Here is a 17,061-nt window from a genome sequence, read left to right as displayed (position 1 = left end):
GTTCTCCAGCTCTCCAGAGAGGTAGGCTGCTGCATCATTTGCAACCTCAGAATCGAGTAGCTCCTCCTGAGACCTGATTGGCAACCTGAGGCCTTGAAGTTTGGTCTCCTGGGAGACTAAAAACCTGCTCATCACCCTTGCCACAAAAGGGAAGAGGAAGGGGGAAAGGGGACATCCCTGGTGCATTGAAAGAGAAAGTGGGAATCTGTCGCACCACTGAGCGCCCTCGATCAGGGGCTGAATAGAGGGCGGATACACCTTGGATCCAGGCGACAGGGAAACCCATCCTGCACGTAGTTCCCTCGAGAAAGCCCCAATCAACCCTATCCTAGGCTTTCTCGAAATCCAGCAAAAGAATGGCCAAGTCCTGTTGTCGAAGAGGAGTGGTGGCAGACACCTCGCAAAAGTGACGATGTTATCCAGGATGCTCCTATCTGTGTGCCATGGATCAAATCTGTGGGTCTTCCTACAGTCAACGGTAGGCGAGGATTTTGTAGGCTGTCCCCAAGAGGGTAATTGCTCTCCACTGGCGAATCTCCAACCTATCACCTCCCTCTTTGGGGATCAAGTGAATCAAACCCTCCGCTAGACTCTCATGCATAGATACAGAACTCATAATCTAATTGAAGGCCGTGCGGAAGCCCTCCATGAGTCCCCAGTGTCGAAGAAATAGGGGGACTAGAAGCCCATCCTGGCTTGGCACTTGCCTCTGGTGAGTGCCTGCAAAGCCTCTGCAATCTCCTCAGAAGAGAAGGGTATCAACAAGAAACTTTGAAGAGCCAGAGGGACCATCTCATGCGTGTGCTTCCAGACCCTCTTGTGCACATCCTGTACTTGCAAGGAGTGCAGCTCTGCAATGAGGAGGGAACTGAAGAAGCCTTTGGTGATGGCATGAACGTGGGGTGCTTCCGAAACAATGGTGCCATCCGATCCTCTAAGCCTCCGCATGCCATCCCTCCTATGGTGAGGCCCTGTCCTCTTGAAGAAGTCCCTAGTTCCTCTGTCTTGTGTTTGAATCCAGAAAGATGCTCACGCATGGAATCTGTACTCCACTCTCCTCTCCTCTATGGAGCTGATCTCAGTGCCAATCCATGGGGTGTTGAGGGTGCACTCCTCCAGCGCTAGGGGGAGGCAAGGCACCGGCAGAGGCTCCTCTCCTGCTCTCTAAACTCCACTAACCTGGTGTGGGCTGCCTCATGGAGAATGATGCTGTCAGCTGATCTCACTGAGCCCACTATCCAAAGTCGCAGAGCTGCTGTGCTCTCGTGGAAGGCCAGGCTCCCCCATAGATCCTCAATCCTCCTGCATGGAATCTGTACTCAACTTTCCTCTCCTCTATGGAGCTGATCTCAGTGCCAATCCACGGGCTGTCCAGGGTGCACTCCTCCGGCGCTAGGGGGAGGCAAGGCACCAGCAGAGGTTCCTCTCCTGCTCTCTAAACTCCACTAACCTGGTGTGGGCTGCCTCATGGATAATGACACTGATCTCACTAAGCCCACTATCCAAAGTCGTAGAGCTGCTGTGCCCTCATGGAAGGCTAGGCTCCCCCATAGATCCTCAAATCCTCCTGCAGATCTGTGGGTCTTGTATCAAGCTCTCGGACATGCAGAGGCTTTGCTGACTACCTTGCCACCAGGGGTCCTCTAGAGAAAGGATGACGGGCGAATGGTCGGAAAAGGAAGTGCAAGCCAAGATACCAACCAGACTGCCCCGTCCACAGGCCCACTCATCAACATAGAAGCGATCTAACCGGGAGAGGTTGGGGCTTGTGCTCCGCCTGTTGCTATCTGGAGAATCTCTGACTCCCCTTACTACACCCAAACTCTGGAAGATGCCATACCCCGCAAAATCTTCCTGCGTTTGCGGGCACAACGAGGTGACAAATGGTGCTCCTGCATTAAAAGGATGTCGATAGAGCCTCCCACTAGAGCGGCAATGTGGGCCACCCAATCCTTGGATGTTCCAAGTGACTATCCGCATCATAGGGATGGATGATCATTGCGCCACTCTCCGGAGTGGCCAGTCTGCATCACTGAAAAATGACTTGGAGAGGAGCCGAAGTCTCAGCAAAAGTGCTGGCATCCACAGGGAGACATCTGAGGAAACTATAGTCCACTTGTTCTCCCATGATTCTTTAGGGGGGGTGGGGGTACCTGGAGACTCTAGGGGTAAGGCTCTCACCGGGGAAGCATTGATTGTCATCGGTACCTACTCTGAGAAGTAAGCCATGACACACTGCTCTCCTTCTGCCACCACTCCTACCTCAGCCACAATAGACGCCATGTCTGAAGCCTTGCTGCAGCGCTTATGACGACAAACGCCTTCTGTGCCATGCAGCGCCGCATCCCCCCCCCCCCACACACCCATGCTTCGGTACAGCCACCTCCTCCTCATGGCACAGCCACACGCCCCCCCCACACACTCCTTGTTGCGCTCTGCCACAGCAGCTGTCTTCAGAGCTCCACCACGAACAGCACTTTCCCTGCTTTGCCACCTTCTTGATGCTGTGCCACCATGATGGCCAGCACTCCCCACAACCCAGCTGCTGTGCCACGCAGCCCTTCTCCCCCTACTGGGCGTGGCTGTCTTGCAGCAGAGTTGCAGCCTTTTGCATGCTGTGCCTTACCTGCAATAGAGCCATCTCCCTGCTTCCTGCTTGGTACTGGGCGCCTCCTTCCTCACGCTTGCTGAGTTTGCCTTGCTCCTGAAGAGCTCCGACAGATGCTTTACTTCCTTTACCTGCTGGCATCCATTCTCCTTTGCTACACCCGCCCACCTTTGCTTTGTTGTGCTGCAGCGCCACCTTCGTCTTTTGCTTGCCACCCATGACAACAGGGTTGCTTCTTTTGGCACTGCTTCCTTCTTCGTTGTATCACAGCCCTCTCATCAGAGAGACAAGGCCACACTGCCAACTATGTTGTCTGTGTTTAGGGCGAGCCAAAATGCACAGCACAGCACCCCACTTGGCAAACCAAGGTGCACCTGGAATTTCTTGTTAGAAAAGCATTGAGTTCCCCAGATAGGCCTTGTGTGCGCCCAAATTTTTGGGTTGCTTAATAGGCTCAGTGAGGCCCCCTTCACACCGGCGCCCCGCTATGAGCCTCATCGGCCTTCTTTTTTCCCACGGCAATAATGCCACTTCAAAAAGAAAGTTTCTTCTTCCTTGCACGTCTTCAACAAGATAAGAAATTAATCATCATGAACATGCAACGGAAAATCCTCAACAAGAAATGAGAAGAGAGGGGAAGAGGGTAACAAGAGGGAATAAACCTAACTAAAAGGAAAAGAAAAGTTGTCTGCTCACTTTTACTATTGGATTACATGGCAGATTAGAGAGATCAGAGCCCCCCTTGGAGGATTTCAGAGGATGCACCTTGCAGAGGGTGAGGGTGATTGGTGTTCGGGCACATGCATGGCACATAGATCCAACACCAGCCAAGGTGGCCAGGGAGAGATTTTGGCGGTTATGGATTTGGGAGTGCTGACCTCTCACGCGGTTGCAGTGGGACCCTGGAAAGTGGACGTGACATGATCCCACAGACCGGGTGGAGACTCTAGATGCCCCTTTCTTTGTATATACAGCAAGGCTCGGCCGCAGGATCCAGATGTTGAAGATAGATGGCACACCGGCAACAGCAGCACACTGGTAGTCTGAGGGCCTATCACTCTCTTCTTGTGGTTGACGGCACACAAGAATCTGGCAGTGGGTACTTGGTGGTAGTCGGAGGGCGGCGAGCAGCTTGCCCGAGGAGTGGACCCCATTTAGCACTACAGACCACCTGTGTGGTTGTTTTCCCCCCATCCCCCTGTATGAGATAGCCTTCTCCTCATAGAGCGGCCAGCCGGAGGAGAAGCATCTCTCCCCCTTATGATCACTTGTTTCCCGCCCTTATATGAGGCGAGTTTGTATTTAGCCCTTCGTGGTTGTACTTAGCCCTTTGTGGCTGTTTTTCTCTTTAACTAATTGAAGGATCTTTTCCCCAGGGGAAAAAAAAAGGAAAAGAAAAGCAACTCACACTACACACTCACTCCACACTCTGTAGCAGGTTTGATTGCCTAAGGTCTAACAGAATGAATTGAAAGCGAACAAGCTAAATGAATAACACTTAATGACTAACACTTACGTACACAAGAACTCCATTGCAGCAAAACCAAGTGATGATGTTTCCATTAGAAAAAGCCTCTTTTATACAACTTTTGGACCCATTCACACCCCTTCGCATATGGGATATATCACACACACTACAACCTGCTTTCACACAACCACTCCATTAAAATGGGCATCCGACCCCTCTACAAGTGCCTCGGGTGTTAAGAGTTCACTACGAGCACATAATTCCCATACATGTGTATAACCATGAACCACCACAATCCAAGAACAAGAATTCACCATCCCGATGAATCACCATGAATACAAAGCATCAACTGCTCACACATGTGTATACCACTTAAGCTTCCGCTAACCCAATTACAAAGATAACCATCAGCAACCATAAACATATGAGAAGGTGGAGTCAGGCTTGCATCACCACAGATCAAACCATATCCTCCCTAGTGCACCAAGGGCGGGTCTAACCCTCCACTCCCTTGGCTCCTACTATATTGCACCACACCCAATGGCTCCTACCATCTTCTCATACGTAGATGTTTGACTCTAGAGTTGAAGTCCAACCATACAATTGACAACGCCATACACATGAGTAAAGATGCTACAAAATGTGAGCATGGAACACGCCCTGCATGATGAGAATGTGGTGTCATCCAAAAGACATCCAATAATTATGTGCTCCCCACTGAATCAACAATGGCAGGTATGTAGCAAAACCATTCAATAGCTGGCTTATGCTGTTGCTGGAATTAAAATGGAGAAGCAATCCCAAGTTGCCACCCAGGACACCACTGTTGTACTTGATTTATATTTCCAAACCGTGATAAGGCCAGTTGTAAGATAAGAGATGAGCCCCTTCTGAAGTTTACCTGCACTTTGTGTATCAATGGCTGGTGCCTGGGTAGCCGTCAGGGTAGTCAACACCATATGAGTGGAGCAGGTGCTATGCAAGCTGCATTTCCTACATTGAGAAAGGCGAAAGGGCAGCAAAGCTGAGCAAGAGAAGGAACTGCTGCATGAAGAGGGCTGAGGGGGGCAGGGAGAAGGAACAAGAAGCTACATAGCAGGCTGAGGGTGAGGCGATAGGTTGAGGAAGGTGGTAGGGATGAAGGAGGCCGTGGTGTGCAAGGTGGCAGATGGCACTGAGATGGCATGATACGTGATAGGGTGGTGGTAAGCAGTTAGCTGAGATAGGAGATAAGCCACAGGGCGAAGCTAAGTGATATGCCAGAAAAGGTTCAGTGTGGAAGACGAAGTTTCAATTTTTGACACACCACGTTGCGCGCCTGATTTGTGGGGACAGTGCAATCATTTTGCAGAGAGTGCCAATGCGACAGACAGCCAAGCCTTGACGGACGACAGCCAGCTGTCAAGCACCGATATTTGAGCTATTTTATGGCTAAAGCTACTGATTTTTCAACCTTACTCAAGAGAGGTTGACAACCCTTCGTCTATGATGTCAACCATGTAGGATGTCAGGACTTCTACCGCTTGGAGCCAATCAAGAAGTTCTGACTCGTCACCATGGGAAACAAGGCCTTCTTCAAACATGGGCCAAGATGTGGTTGTCTAGGGAGGGGGCTACCATGGCACCATGGATCCCATGTTTGAGACCTCCTTCCAATTTCACGTCCTGTGGTCCATGCTCCTGGGGAATCCACAAACGGTCAGAGCCCCTGGACTTGGCATGATCCTGCGGATCGGGAGGAGACTTTGGATGTCCCCTTCTTTGCATATATTGCGTAGCTAGGCCGCAGGATCCAGATGCTTGAGATGGATGGCACACTGGCAGTAGCAGCACATTGGCAGTCTCAGGGCCTCTCACAGTGTTTCTTTTCAGATTTTTGGAAGAGACTGCTGGGTAGCTTTCGGCCAAGAAAGATCACCCTTTTTCTTTGGTTGATGGCACGTAGGATTTTAGCGGTCGGCACTTGGCTGGTGGTTGGTGATCGACCAACGGCTTGCCTGTAGTGTGGCCACCCCCAGGAGACTCAGAGACATTGCCTTTGGGATTCCCCAAGGCTCGATAGATTTGGTAGAGGATTCTTCGCATCTTTGCTATGGACAGGGCATCAATCTGGATCATCCGATACATTACATCCATTGAGAGGTGCAATAAGAAAGTTCTCATGGCCGAGGTAGCCCTGGATGTGAATTCACAGCTTTCCACTGAGAGGACATCCTTCTGAACAAAGGCAGAACATGCATGTATTTCGGGTCCCATGTCTCCCATTTCCATCCCCAAGGTGGAAACCATTTGATTGGAGATGAAGTTGTTGGTAGAGCAATCATCAAACATAAATAAAGCGGGCTGTTGTCCCCATGCTTTGAATACCACTCTCTCCTTCCTTGCGTCATGACCCGTATTTCCTCAACAATGGGCACCATATTTACATGCACTTTGGGTGCTTCTCTTCCTTGCCCTTGCTAGAACATTGAGGAGATATGTGTCTTTGCTACCACACTTAAATCATTTGCCTTCCGTATATGTACTGCGCTCTGACGCATGTCTCCCACTTCAATCCCCAAGGTGATAGCCATTTGAGTGGAGATGAAGTTTTTTTTTTTTCCACACTAGATGGCTGAATTAAAGGTTATGTCGAAAGATCTTGATGTACAAAAGTTATGGGCAACCAAAGAAATGTTGCCTCTCATGCTAAAGATTGGGATAGAGGATCTTGAGAGCTGGCCATTGACTATTTGCTCGAGAGTGGTGATTTATTGAGAAAGCAAGATGGAGAATTTGTATTCAAGAATGCATCATGAACCACAATTCAAGACCAACCAACATAAAGGATCACATTTCTACTAACAACTTCATCTCCACTCGCCAATGAGGTGATAGCCCAACTGGTGAAGGTGTTTGCCTAGGACCAGGAGGTCCTTGGGTTCAAAACCCCACAAGGTGCTTCCTTGGCGGTATTCGGATAAAAAAGCACCTACGGGGGCGGGTGCCTACTACAGGCGATGAAAAAATGGTAACTACAGGAGGCTAGTCGGAAGGAGATTCTACCAACTCTGAAGTATGATCATCTTGAGGTGCTCTTTGTGAAGTAGAAGCATCCATATGGCTTCAAGCGTGGTTAGCCATTGTTTTTTTAGAAAATGAAACTAGTGATCAATAATTCACAAGATTAGACCGTCTTCCAATCCATTGGATGGAAGCCCAAACTCTGATACACTTTACCACGAAAGTGTAATGGAAGTGTAGTTATTGGGATGATTAACCATGAATGCAATTAAATACACTTAAGCATGAAAGATGGAACCACATAATTCCAAGACCCCTCCCTTACGGTATTAAATTTCCAAAAGTGTATGGAACTCTCCAAGCTTGGAATGTCCGGGAGCTACTCCACTGGCTCATTAGAAATGTCCGAGTACATTTGAATGAAAACATTGAAAGAGTAGTATTGTCGGGGTAGTGGATTATTTGCCAATAAAAAGATCACATAATCACAAATATTGTCACCATATTGAGCATCTCCAGAATTCATGTGTGTGGAAGGGCTTTGGATGCCCAAAAGATCAATAATGTACAACCTTTGGGAATGGGAGATTATCCTGTACAGAGGACCAAGTGTTCATAGCATGATCCATGCACTCGAGACGGTTTCTTGGACACAGAAATGGGTTTTGGAGCTCAAGTGTCAAGTGGAAAGTATGTTTGGCAAACTCCTGAGGATTTGGGGGAGATCAAGCAATGAAAATGGTGCTTACATGTATTTCTCATGTGGTGGAACACAAAGAGATGATCTCTTGGGTTTTAGGCAAAGTTGCTATTTTGGCAATCTATGATGGAATTTCCGTTCGCGCCATTACCTCCGGAATTCAACAAAGATCGAATATTGCCAAAGCGCTGATGTGAAATTAGTCATTATGTGGGATATCTTTACAGCTGAAGATTGTGGAATTTTTGGCCTTTGGATTTGGGACATGTGGCAGATAAGAGGATAAAAGTGAGAGAAGTGTCCTCACACTTGTCATTTCAGCTCTACACATGGCATTGTAGCATTTTCTTGCTTATTTGAACATGAGAGAGTTATCTCTTGGGCGAGTTTGAGCTTGAAGCAAGTTTTTGGAGACTGAAAACTCTGATTTTTGAGCATTTCTCTTCATTTCTAAGCCCACCATAGCCATATCCAGCTTGCGGAAGATGATTTTCACTACTCTACATCATCGTGCACACTCCGGATGGCTGTTTTTCAGCAAAACAATCCTAAAGCTTGCTGAAATTTCTGGTTTTATGTGTTATACAGGTTTATGAGTTCATGGATGAGCCACATGGACTGGTTTACAGGTTTTGGCGCGCATGGATGTGACATAGGGCTGTTATACAAGTTTATGAGCTCATGAATGAGCCACATGGGCTGGTTTACAGGTTTATGTGCTCGTGGAAGAGCCATATGGGCTGTCATACAAGTTTATGCACGTATGGAAGAGCCATGTGGGCTGTTATACATGTTTGTGCACCTATGGAAGGACATATAGCCATGTTGGATGAAGGACAGGTTTATGATTGTATATGGATAATCCGGCATCTCCCATGGGGAGTAAGGCCCTCAAAGCTTGTACATGTTATATTTCTCCTTGGATAATGAAATACTCCAAGGGGGGGGGGGGGGTTAGCCCATTCCGGTCTCTATGTGGTGTCAGTTGTGCAACTTTTGTTTTCAGCTTTGTGGATTGTTTAATGGCTGTGATTGAATGCCGAAATGTTTAATTGTGCTCATGGTCAAAGCGATGCACACCCACTCCCGCGCTTCCCGGGCGAGGTACATATATACCCACTGCTGAAGGTAAATACTCACTCTCGCAGGGTAATCTAGTTCTCCCATCGTGAGAAAGCTTATAAATCTGATCCATCGTGAGAAAGTTTCTCAAACTGATATTCGCTGATTTTACGTCTTCCCGAGGCTTGTGTAGTGGGTAGGGCAGCAGCTCCTCACAGCATCAGGTTGGACAGCAAGATGGAACCTTTATTCAGTCCAAAAACAGGCCGATCAGCACTCGTGCATCTCTGGGCAGTAGAAGAACAAATAAATGGATTGATTGAATGAGGCCAGAAATCAGTTTGCTTATGAGTAGGGGAGATAAACCTCTAAGAAGCATAAATGCTAACTGAATTTTGCACGTGCAGAAGAGAGTTGAAGGGGGTCCAAATTCCCAATTTTTGCCCATATCCATATGCATGGGTTTTTCCACTTGTAATGTTTTGTAGGACTGCCCACTCACCAGCCGTAGTTTGGTATAGCCCACACTTCATTAATGGAGAGGCACCGGATTTATAAGTTCTCCACCCTTTTTATAATATGTGCACGGGTTTTTAATGTAGTGTGAATTTGCTCTGTTCACGTTAGTTATAAAACATTTATACTTACCTCCTTGAAAACTTTAGAATACACTGTCAGGCCAAAACAAGCTTCCACACATATGCACCCAGGGTGGTTCCTAGGTGTCGGTGGCCCTTGGTCACTCATAAGCAATAAATCCAAGCAATTTCCACACCAAAGCAAAGCATATGCCAAGCAACAGGCTAATGCATACTGCATTTGACGTTGAGATAATCCTCCATCTTTCAAGCGTTATAGACGTGTTATCCAAATCGTCAGGTATGAACCGGGCCTATGAGTCTGGTCAAATGACTCTGATTCAATAACATGGGGTTCACACGGATAACTATCCAAACCGGTGATACTGATCATCTGGTCAACAGCCAATTTGGTGACATGAGAGCTCGCATGGGCATGGCCAATGGGAGCTTGCACTCTAATAGGGTTGGTAATTATTTCATAATAATTAGGCATGTGGTGCTTATAATTAGGAAGGACAAGAATATTTCTTGGAAATTGAGACAAGTATAAATTCTCTTATAAGAATCTTGGTGGGTGATTCTTAAGGCAATATTGATTTCCTAGTATAGTATTAGGTACGACTATTACCACCAAGTCCCACGGTGTTGTTGCTCATGCCCCCTTCTCGTGGATGGCTATTTGAATCACGTCTCATGTTGTTTAACTCACACCTACTATTTGACTCACGTTCCTTGCTATTTGATTCATGGCAACTCACGCCTTTTAAAATCACACCTCTAGGCTTACATCTTTCTTCCACAAGACTATGCACTCATGTAGCCAACCCAAGAGCTATTTTGGCCTAGTTTTTATCCTGTGTCTTAATCTCTTTCACTTGTCAAGCCTTCAATTAAATTGCAATTTTCACAAGTTTCTGTTCTAATCTCTTCCACTATAGTTCCTCGTATGAAGCTTGCATTTGTAGCATATCTCTACATTATTCTTGTAGAGTCTTTTGGGAGAGAAAAGAAAGATGTATAGTTGATTCATATGCTTTATAGTATACGCTGTATTAAAATGACTCTCCTTTTCTCGTATGTTGTGAAGGTTAACGAACAAGGATCAAAGATCAATATCTTTATGGTCATCCATCTTTGCATAACACTATCAAATATGTGTGATATAGTACCATAATTTATAAATCATTGTCATGTGGTCATGCAATATATGCATGAGAATGTGTGATGTATTATCATGGATCATTGTGTTAGGTCATGGCATATGCCATGGATTTGAAGTATATTCTGACTACTATTAGTGATGATGATGATAACAACCTTAATACAAACAAACAAACAAACAAATAAGTGAATGAGAGTTTGTGTGCTCTCTCTCAAATAATGGTACGTATCATGTCTTACATGTCATATGTCATGATGATAACATGATGATGATGATAACAACTATAATACAAACAAACAAATAAATAAATAAGTGACTGAGAGTTGGTGTGCTCTCTCTGAAAGAATGGTATGTATCATGTCTTACATGTCATAGGTCATGTATGATATGTCACTCATAAGAGCATATTGATTTGGAGACCGAGTTATAATCTCTATCAGCTAACAAGCCATCTAATGTTTAAACCTGGCTGGCTGTGTTTATTTGTGATAGCTTATGTCGTGTTTTTATGGCTCAGAACTCTACTTTATGATGCATCAGATGCCAAAGGATTGTTTCTGGTCCATGCTGGCAAGGAAGAGATTGCTGCTGCGGAAAGATGGCTTGCGACTGAAAACAACGAGTGTATTTCTCTTTTTAAAAAAAACTATATACTTTTCCAAAATTATGAACTTTATTATGTTTACCTTTTAAAGCCACAAGTTTACTAGGACTATTGTGAAGTTGATTTTTTTCATGTCATTGGTTCTTGTTATGGGGAGATTGACTTTATGCGTGTGTCATGTTGGTTTTTCCTTTACTTGCTTTCAACACACTTCACAGATAGCATAGAGGGCTTCTTCCTTTGTTAGCTCCCAGCCATGATACTTGATTCTCCTCGCTTCTTTCACAATTTTCTTTAAAGGCTTTGAAGGCAAAAGCGTAGGTTAAGTCCCTCCCTCTTTGGGTCTTATACCTTCTTAACTCTTTTTCAATGCCTTGGGACTTCCCTTTGCACCCTTTATCACATTGACCACCTCGGTTTTTGGCTTCCTCTTGTAGATTGTGTTATCTTAGTATCCGACTTGAGGGATTCTAATAATAGGTCATAATAGGCTATGTATAACATTTCAATTTGCCCTGTCAACTACTTATTTGCTGAACTAATTCTTTCTATTTGCTACTTCCCTTAGTGCTAGGCTTCATTATGGCTGAGTCTGCCCTGCATCTCCAGAGGTTTGACAGAAACTCAGTACGAAGGGCTTTGTGTGAATATATGCTCTTATGTGTGTGTGTGTGTGTGTGTGGAGTGCGTGTGTTAGAGCATATCTTGATATAGAGTTCTACACCCACTATTGGGCACTGATGACGTTAGTGGGGATGTCATAGTATCTAGTCCATACTATGCATAATGGAGTTGATAGTTGTAGTCTTGTGGGTTGACTACCATGAGTATATAACATGCACGTTCCTAAAATGTGAATTTGGGCATGTTCCTGGATTCATCTAGGTATATATATGTATAACATTTCAATTTTCCTCTCTAGAAGAAACATTTATGTCTTGCTTGTACTTTTCTCTTTGCTGACCCCATAGCTAGCTGTACACTTGGCTTACATTTTAAATGGACTAAAGCGTGTAGCTGAACATTTAGCCCTGTTATGTAACACTCTAATTTTGGTAAATACTTTTTCCAACAAGTTTCTCTTATTGAAATATGTAAAAGCATATCCCCAATGACTTGATTGTCTGCATCATTTTGATAGAGGGTGTTGATTAATGCTCAATGGGAGCCAACTTTTTTGGAACTTGAATGCCAAGTTTGGTATCCTAGTGACTAACAACGTTGGCTAGTAACATACCAAGTCTGACTAGACCGACCTTTAAATAGCAGAACTAACAAGGAGACTGGTGGGACGAGGTGCGGATCTAGCCGATCACACATCTCACCCCAAAAGATAGGGGTGTGTCCATGTAGCGTGGGTGGATGATGAACCCATCCTCTGTCAGGCATAGGAGGTGATCTCTGTAGAAGGCCATCTTCGTCCGCAGTGGACGGCTAGGTGAACTCCATGTCCTCTGAGTATCCAGCCTGACAGTGTACTTCCTGATAACCCTGTTCCACTTTGTGCAGCAGCTGAGAGCAAATGACGGGGCCTCTATGCTGTACTGGAAACGGGGGAGTGCGTCCATCTGCATACCGTGCATGCCAAACGAAGTGCCTACCTATGCATACCAGCACTCTGTATCTGCTTCAAGTGTCAACTGTCTGGAGGACTCCAGGGCTAGCCGGGGGTATCTATCAAGTGGAAGCTCCCATAGCATGTGCCAGTATGTCACAGTCTGGAGTAGAGCCTCTGTCACTATCAGTGCAGCCCCCATCTCTGCCCGCACAATCTCATGTGGCACTGATGGCTTACTCCTAATCATGCATGAGATCATTGCCACTAGGGGCCTCTCCATCGGCTTCCACCCATCATATACCTTCTCTGTATCTGTCTCGGCCGGCTCTCTCTAGTGCAGTAATTGGAGTATCAAATAGCCAAAGCTTCATCCTCGGCTCTTGGAAATGTATTTGTGAGCATTGCCTCTCTAGCGAGCCAAGGGCTGCATATCCCCTCATCAATCTAGCTTCGGCCGCCTTCCACATCGAGAACTGAGGTCCAACAAAAGTGATCCCAAGGTATACATATGACGTAACATACGCCACAGGCTCTCCACTATATGTAAACTGTACTGCAGATCTACTTATCCACTGTGAGGAGGTGTTAAAGATCATGACCTTGGTTTTTCCAAGGTTCACAGTGAGGTCCCGGTCCTCGCAAAAGGCATGTAATGCATCCAAATGCCTCTGCATCCCCTCTGGTGAATGAGAAATAAGAACAATATCATCTGCATACAAGAGGATCGGTATCAGGATTCCTGCCAAACATGCTCCTGGTCCTCCTTGTCTGTCTATGTAATCTGAGATCTCGTCAATGGATAGTCCAAATAGAGTAGGAGACAAGGGGCAGCCCTGCTTCACCCCGATAGTGCTGTGTATGATCTCTGAGTCACCTCCTGGAGCACGTACTCTGCCTGACTGACTCATAGAGTGTAATGATCCCCCAACGGATCTTTGCTGACACTCCCATATCCTGCAGTCTCCTCATCAGTCTGGCCCATGGGACGATAACAAAAACCGTTCTGGGAATCTATAAAGCAGCAGTATTTCCAATGCCCGTGAGCTCTCCCCTCCTCAACGATCCCCCCTAGTGTAAAGATATGATCTAGTGCGGAGTGCCCTCTCCTGAAGCTTGCCTGCCCCGGTGCTCTGAGTCTGCTCCTCGGACCATCTACTAAACTCATGCTCCAAAATCGAACCATAAATCTTGGCCAAGGTGTGACCAATCATGAGTCCTATAGTTGTTGGGGTCCATGGGGTCACATGCTTTGAAGATAGGTACAATAGTATTCGATGACCAGCTGACGAGGAAGCCCTCACATAAAGCCCTGTTAAACATCTGAACCAATAAAGGGGCTAGCGTGTCCCTAGCATGGGAGAAATGCTTGGTGAGGAGTCCATCATGATCTTGTGCTCTCCGAGTCTGCATCCTGTCAATAGCATCTCTCACCATGCTGAGGTGAAAGAAGGAAGAGTGTGGGGGACGAGGTTCGGGTAGATGGGGGAGAGGTGCCTGCTCGAGGGCATGGTAGAGAGAGGTGGCGTAGGTGTGCCAGGTGCTGGGTGAAGTAATCGGAGTCGGAAGGCAATGATCACCTTTAAACGGGCATAATAGGGTAATAATTACTTGCGTAACCAATATAATTAGAAGATACATGTAAGTTTATTTGTAGCGGAGGGTTTATCTGGTGTTGTAGCGGGCATATTGATACCCGAGGAGGGAGGTTTATCACCAGTTGTGGCAGAGCTTGCCGAACAAGAGCGTCCTTGAAGATCCTCTAGGCCTCCTTACAGTCCCTTCCATGAAATAGCTCGTATAGCTCCTTCTCAAGCCTGGCGAGGTAGGCTCTCTTCTTTCTCCATGTGAGACGTCGAAAGATCACTCGCACCTGCTGGTGAGTGGTGGATCCTAGCGCCATCTCCCAATGTCTGGAGGTAGGGTGGCCAAAAGAAGCCTACAAAAAACAAATAAGAGGATATATATGGGACAGTCCCTCTCGGTGATGTAGGGGTGGCTCTGGAGTGCGGGAAGGCGATTGCAACGGACGTATGGAGGGTGGCTGAGAGGTGTGTGGTAAGCTCATCAAGTGGGATGTGGGGGTCGAGGTCGGAGAGGATGCGGTAGACGGGATTAGAATAGATGGAAGAGGTCTCTCTGGTGAAGTGGTATCTCGGATTGTGATGGGGCAAAGCAAGTGGTTGGATGGTGTATCGGCATGTGAGGGAGAAGGCCAGGTATGCATGGTCAGTCCCAACACCAATGGGGCGAGGTGAGATGGTAAACTCGGGAATGAGTGGGATCAGAGAGAGGGATCCCATTAGATAGTCCACTGTACTGGCTCCATGTCCGAAGGGGTTGGAGGTGAAGGAGTTGGATCTAGGCCATCTAGCCAGGCCATTATAAATGGCTACCCTATGAGCCCCACCGAGGGCTAAGAGATACTCTCCATAGTGTGTGTGGGCTGCTGTATCCTGTGATGTCCACTCCAGATCTGCACCCACTGTGTCAATCTCCTGGTACATGGGATCATCTGTCTCAAAGAAGGGTACCTGTGCACATGCGGTGCGGGCATTGAAGTCTCCAGCCAGGAGGATGTCCCCTAGACTGGAAAACATCATAAAGGGGGAAGTACGGGGACTCTCCATGGGTGGCATATTTAGAATTGGAGGGTGCAAAGTAGCACACTGCAAGGTAGATGTCTCGGGCCTTCTGTGTCTGGATCCTTACCCACAAAAACCGTGCGGCCTCATCCCGTCCGACCACCTGTATCACATGTTGAAGCTCCTCCCTGTATAGTAAAGCCACCCCTCCCGACCCCGGAGTACCCCCTATTGTGCGTGGGTGTGGGCGGTGAACAGACTCCCATCTGTATCCTCTCACCTCTGGAAGCCAATTCCCCTGGCACTGATGTGTCTGTGTATAAGACCAAGACTCTCCCTCTAAATGTCTCCTCGAACAGACCTGCATTAGTCCTCAAGGCGCCATTGTAGTTCCAAACTGCAATCTCTAGCTTGGTCTCATAGGTCTCGCACCGTCATTGGGCACATCGCTCGGTGATGATCACCCTCCCATCTCTGTACACTGCCCATTTCCTTGCCTTCCGTGCATCCAAGATGCGTGGCATGCACTCCCTCCTGTGTGCCACCTGTGCTAGTGAGAGATCATCTTCAAGGCAAGTCTTTTCTCCTTTTAGTTCCTGCCTTTTGGTAAGGAATGCTTGCCTCGCCTCCAACCCCGCAAATTTGAGGATGAGTGCGCGTTCCTTGGTGGTGTGTTTGCCCACCCTCCATGCCTCAACGAAGGGGGTATCAACGATTTCTAGCTTTCTGCATAGTGCTATGGCGTTCTCTTTCGGCGAGGCTCCTTCCTTCCATCCCACCACTCTCACATTCAATGCCCTAATCTTCCTTCTTTTCTCCTCTTCGAGTGTGTCATTGATGATGTTTGGGGATGATGGCAGGTTCTGTTGCTTCTTGGCAACCTCAATCCAGCTACCCGCTTCTTCCACTTGTTTCTGACAACTTTCTGTGTCTTCTTAATCACCTCGGTCCATGTGGTTGCCTCGTTTAGAGAGAGAGAAAGAAAGAAAGAAAGAAAGCTGTACCGAGCAATGCTGCCACCAAGTAACAGCTTCCCCATTGAGGTGTGGAGACGCAATATGGACTTTGTCTTGAGGATCTGCAACTTCAGCCAATGGAAAATATGCAACAGATTGATGTATAAATTGCATGACTGGAGAATGATCACACTTACCATCATAGCTATTGAAGTTCGGTTGAGCTTGTATCATGGGTTGATGGAGTGGTTCAGGAACTAGGACCAGGTGTGCCAACTTGCGAAGGGTTGCCATCAAACTCGCTTGTAGGCTTGCTAGCAACTGCTGATGCTAGAGTTGCATGGCTTCCCGATCAAGCTTATGTTGATACTCCAACACTGCGCGTTCTGCGTAGCGTCGGTCTTCAGACGCCCTGTGTTTGGCATCCTCTATCTATTGTTCCTCAACAAGTTCCCTTCTTCTTTGTTGCTCCATGAGAAGAAGCATGTGTTTGGGACCCTACTCTGTAGGCTGCTCTTTCAACTGCTCTTCATGTTGCTCTTTAGGCTGATCTTTATTTATTTATGCTTCTTTTGCCTCTTGTTGTAACATGAGTAACCTATTTGAAGGAAAATATTTGTGCTTTGCGTAAGCGTTTCTGCGTAAGCATTTCTGCCCATGATGCCACCTCAGAATGTAGTTTTAATAGTCAACTATTTTCATAATCTATTATGTATTAGTTCTTTAGTTATCTTACCCTTTTCCATACCATGCTTTCATGTCAATGTGCATGATAGA

General features: G+C 46.8%; 1 protein-coding gene across 8 annotated transcripts in view; it reads left to right on the top strand.

Moving 5' to 3' along the window:
• LOC147623091 (uncharacterized) overlaps window positions 1-17,061 on the top strand; it is a 100,859-nt gene that overhangs the window by 28,156 nt on the left and 55,642 nt on the right. For 4 of the 8 annotated variants that reach the window (XM_086821151.1, XM_086821153.1, XM_086821152.1 and 1 more), the window contains one exon: window positions 11,102-11,208. In XM_086821151.1, the coding sequence (XP_086677277.1) occupies window positions 11,102-11,208 (107 nt within the window). Of the gene's footprint in view, window positions 1-11,101; window positions 11,209-17,061 lie in introns of those variants that run through there. The other 4 variants (XM_086821155.1, XM_086821157.1, XM_086821154.1 and 1 more) reach the window with 2 other exon arrangements.

Source organism: Cibotium barometz, chromosome 27 (assembly GCF_041138505.1).
Source record: "Cibotium barometz isolate CiBa-2024 chromosome 27, ASM4113850v1, whole genome shotgun sequence".
Taxonomy (NCBI): Eukaryota; Viridiplantae; Streptophyta; class Polypodiopsida; order Cyatheales; family Cibotiaceae; genus Cibotium; species Cibotium barometz.
This window is presented reverse-complemented; position numbering and strand designations above follow the sequence as displayed.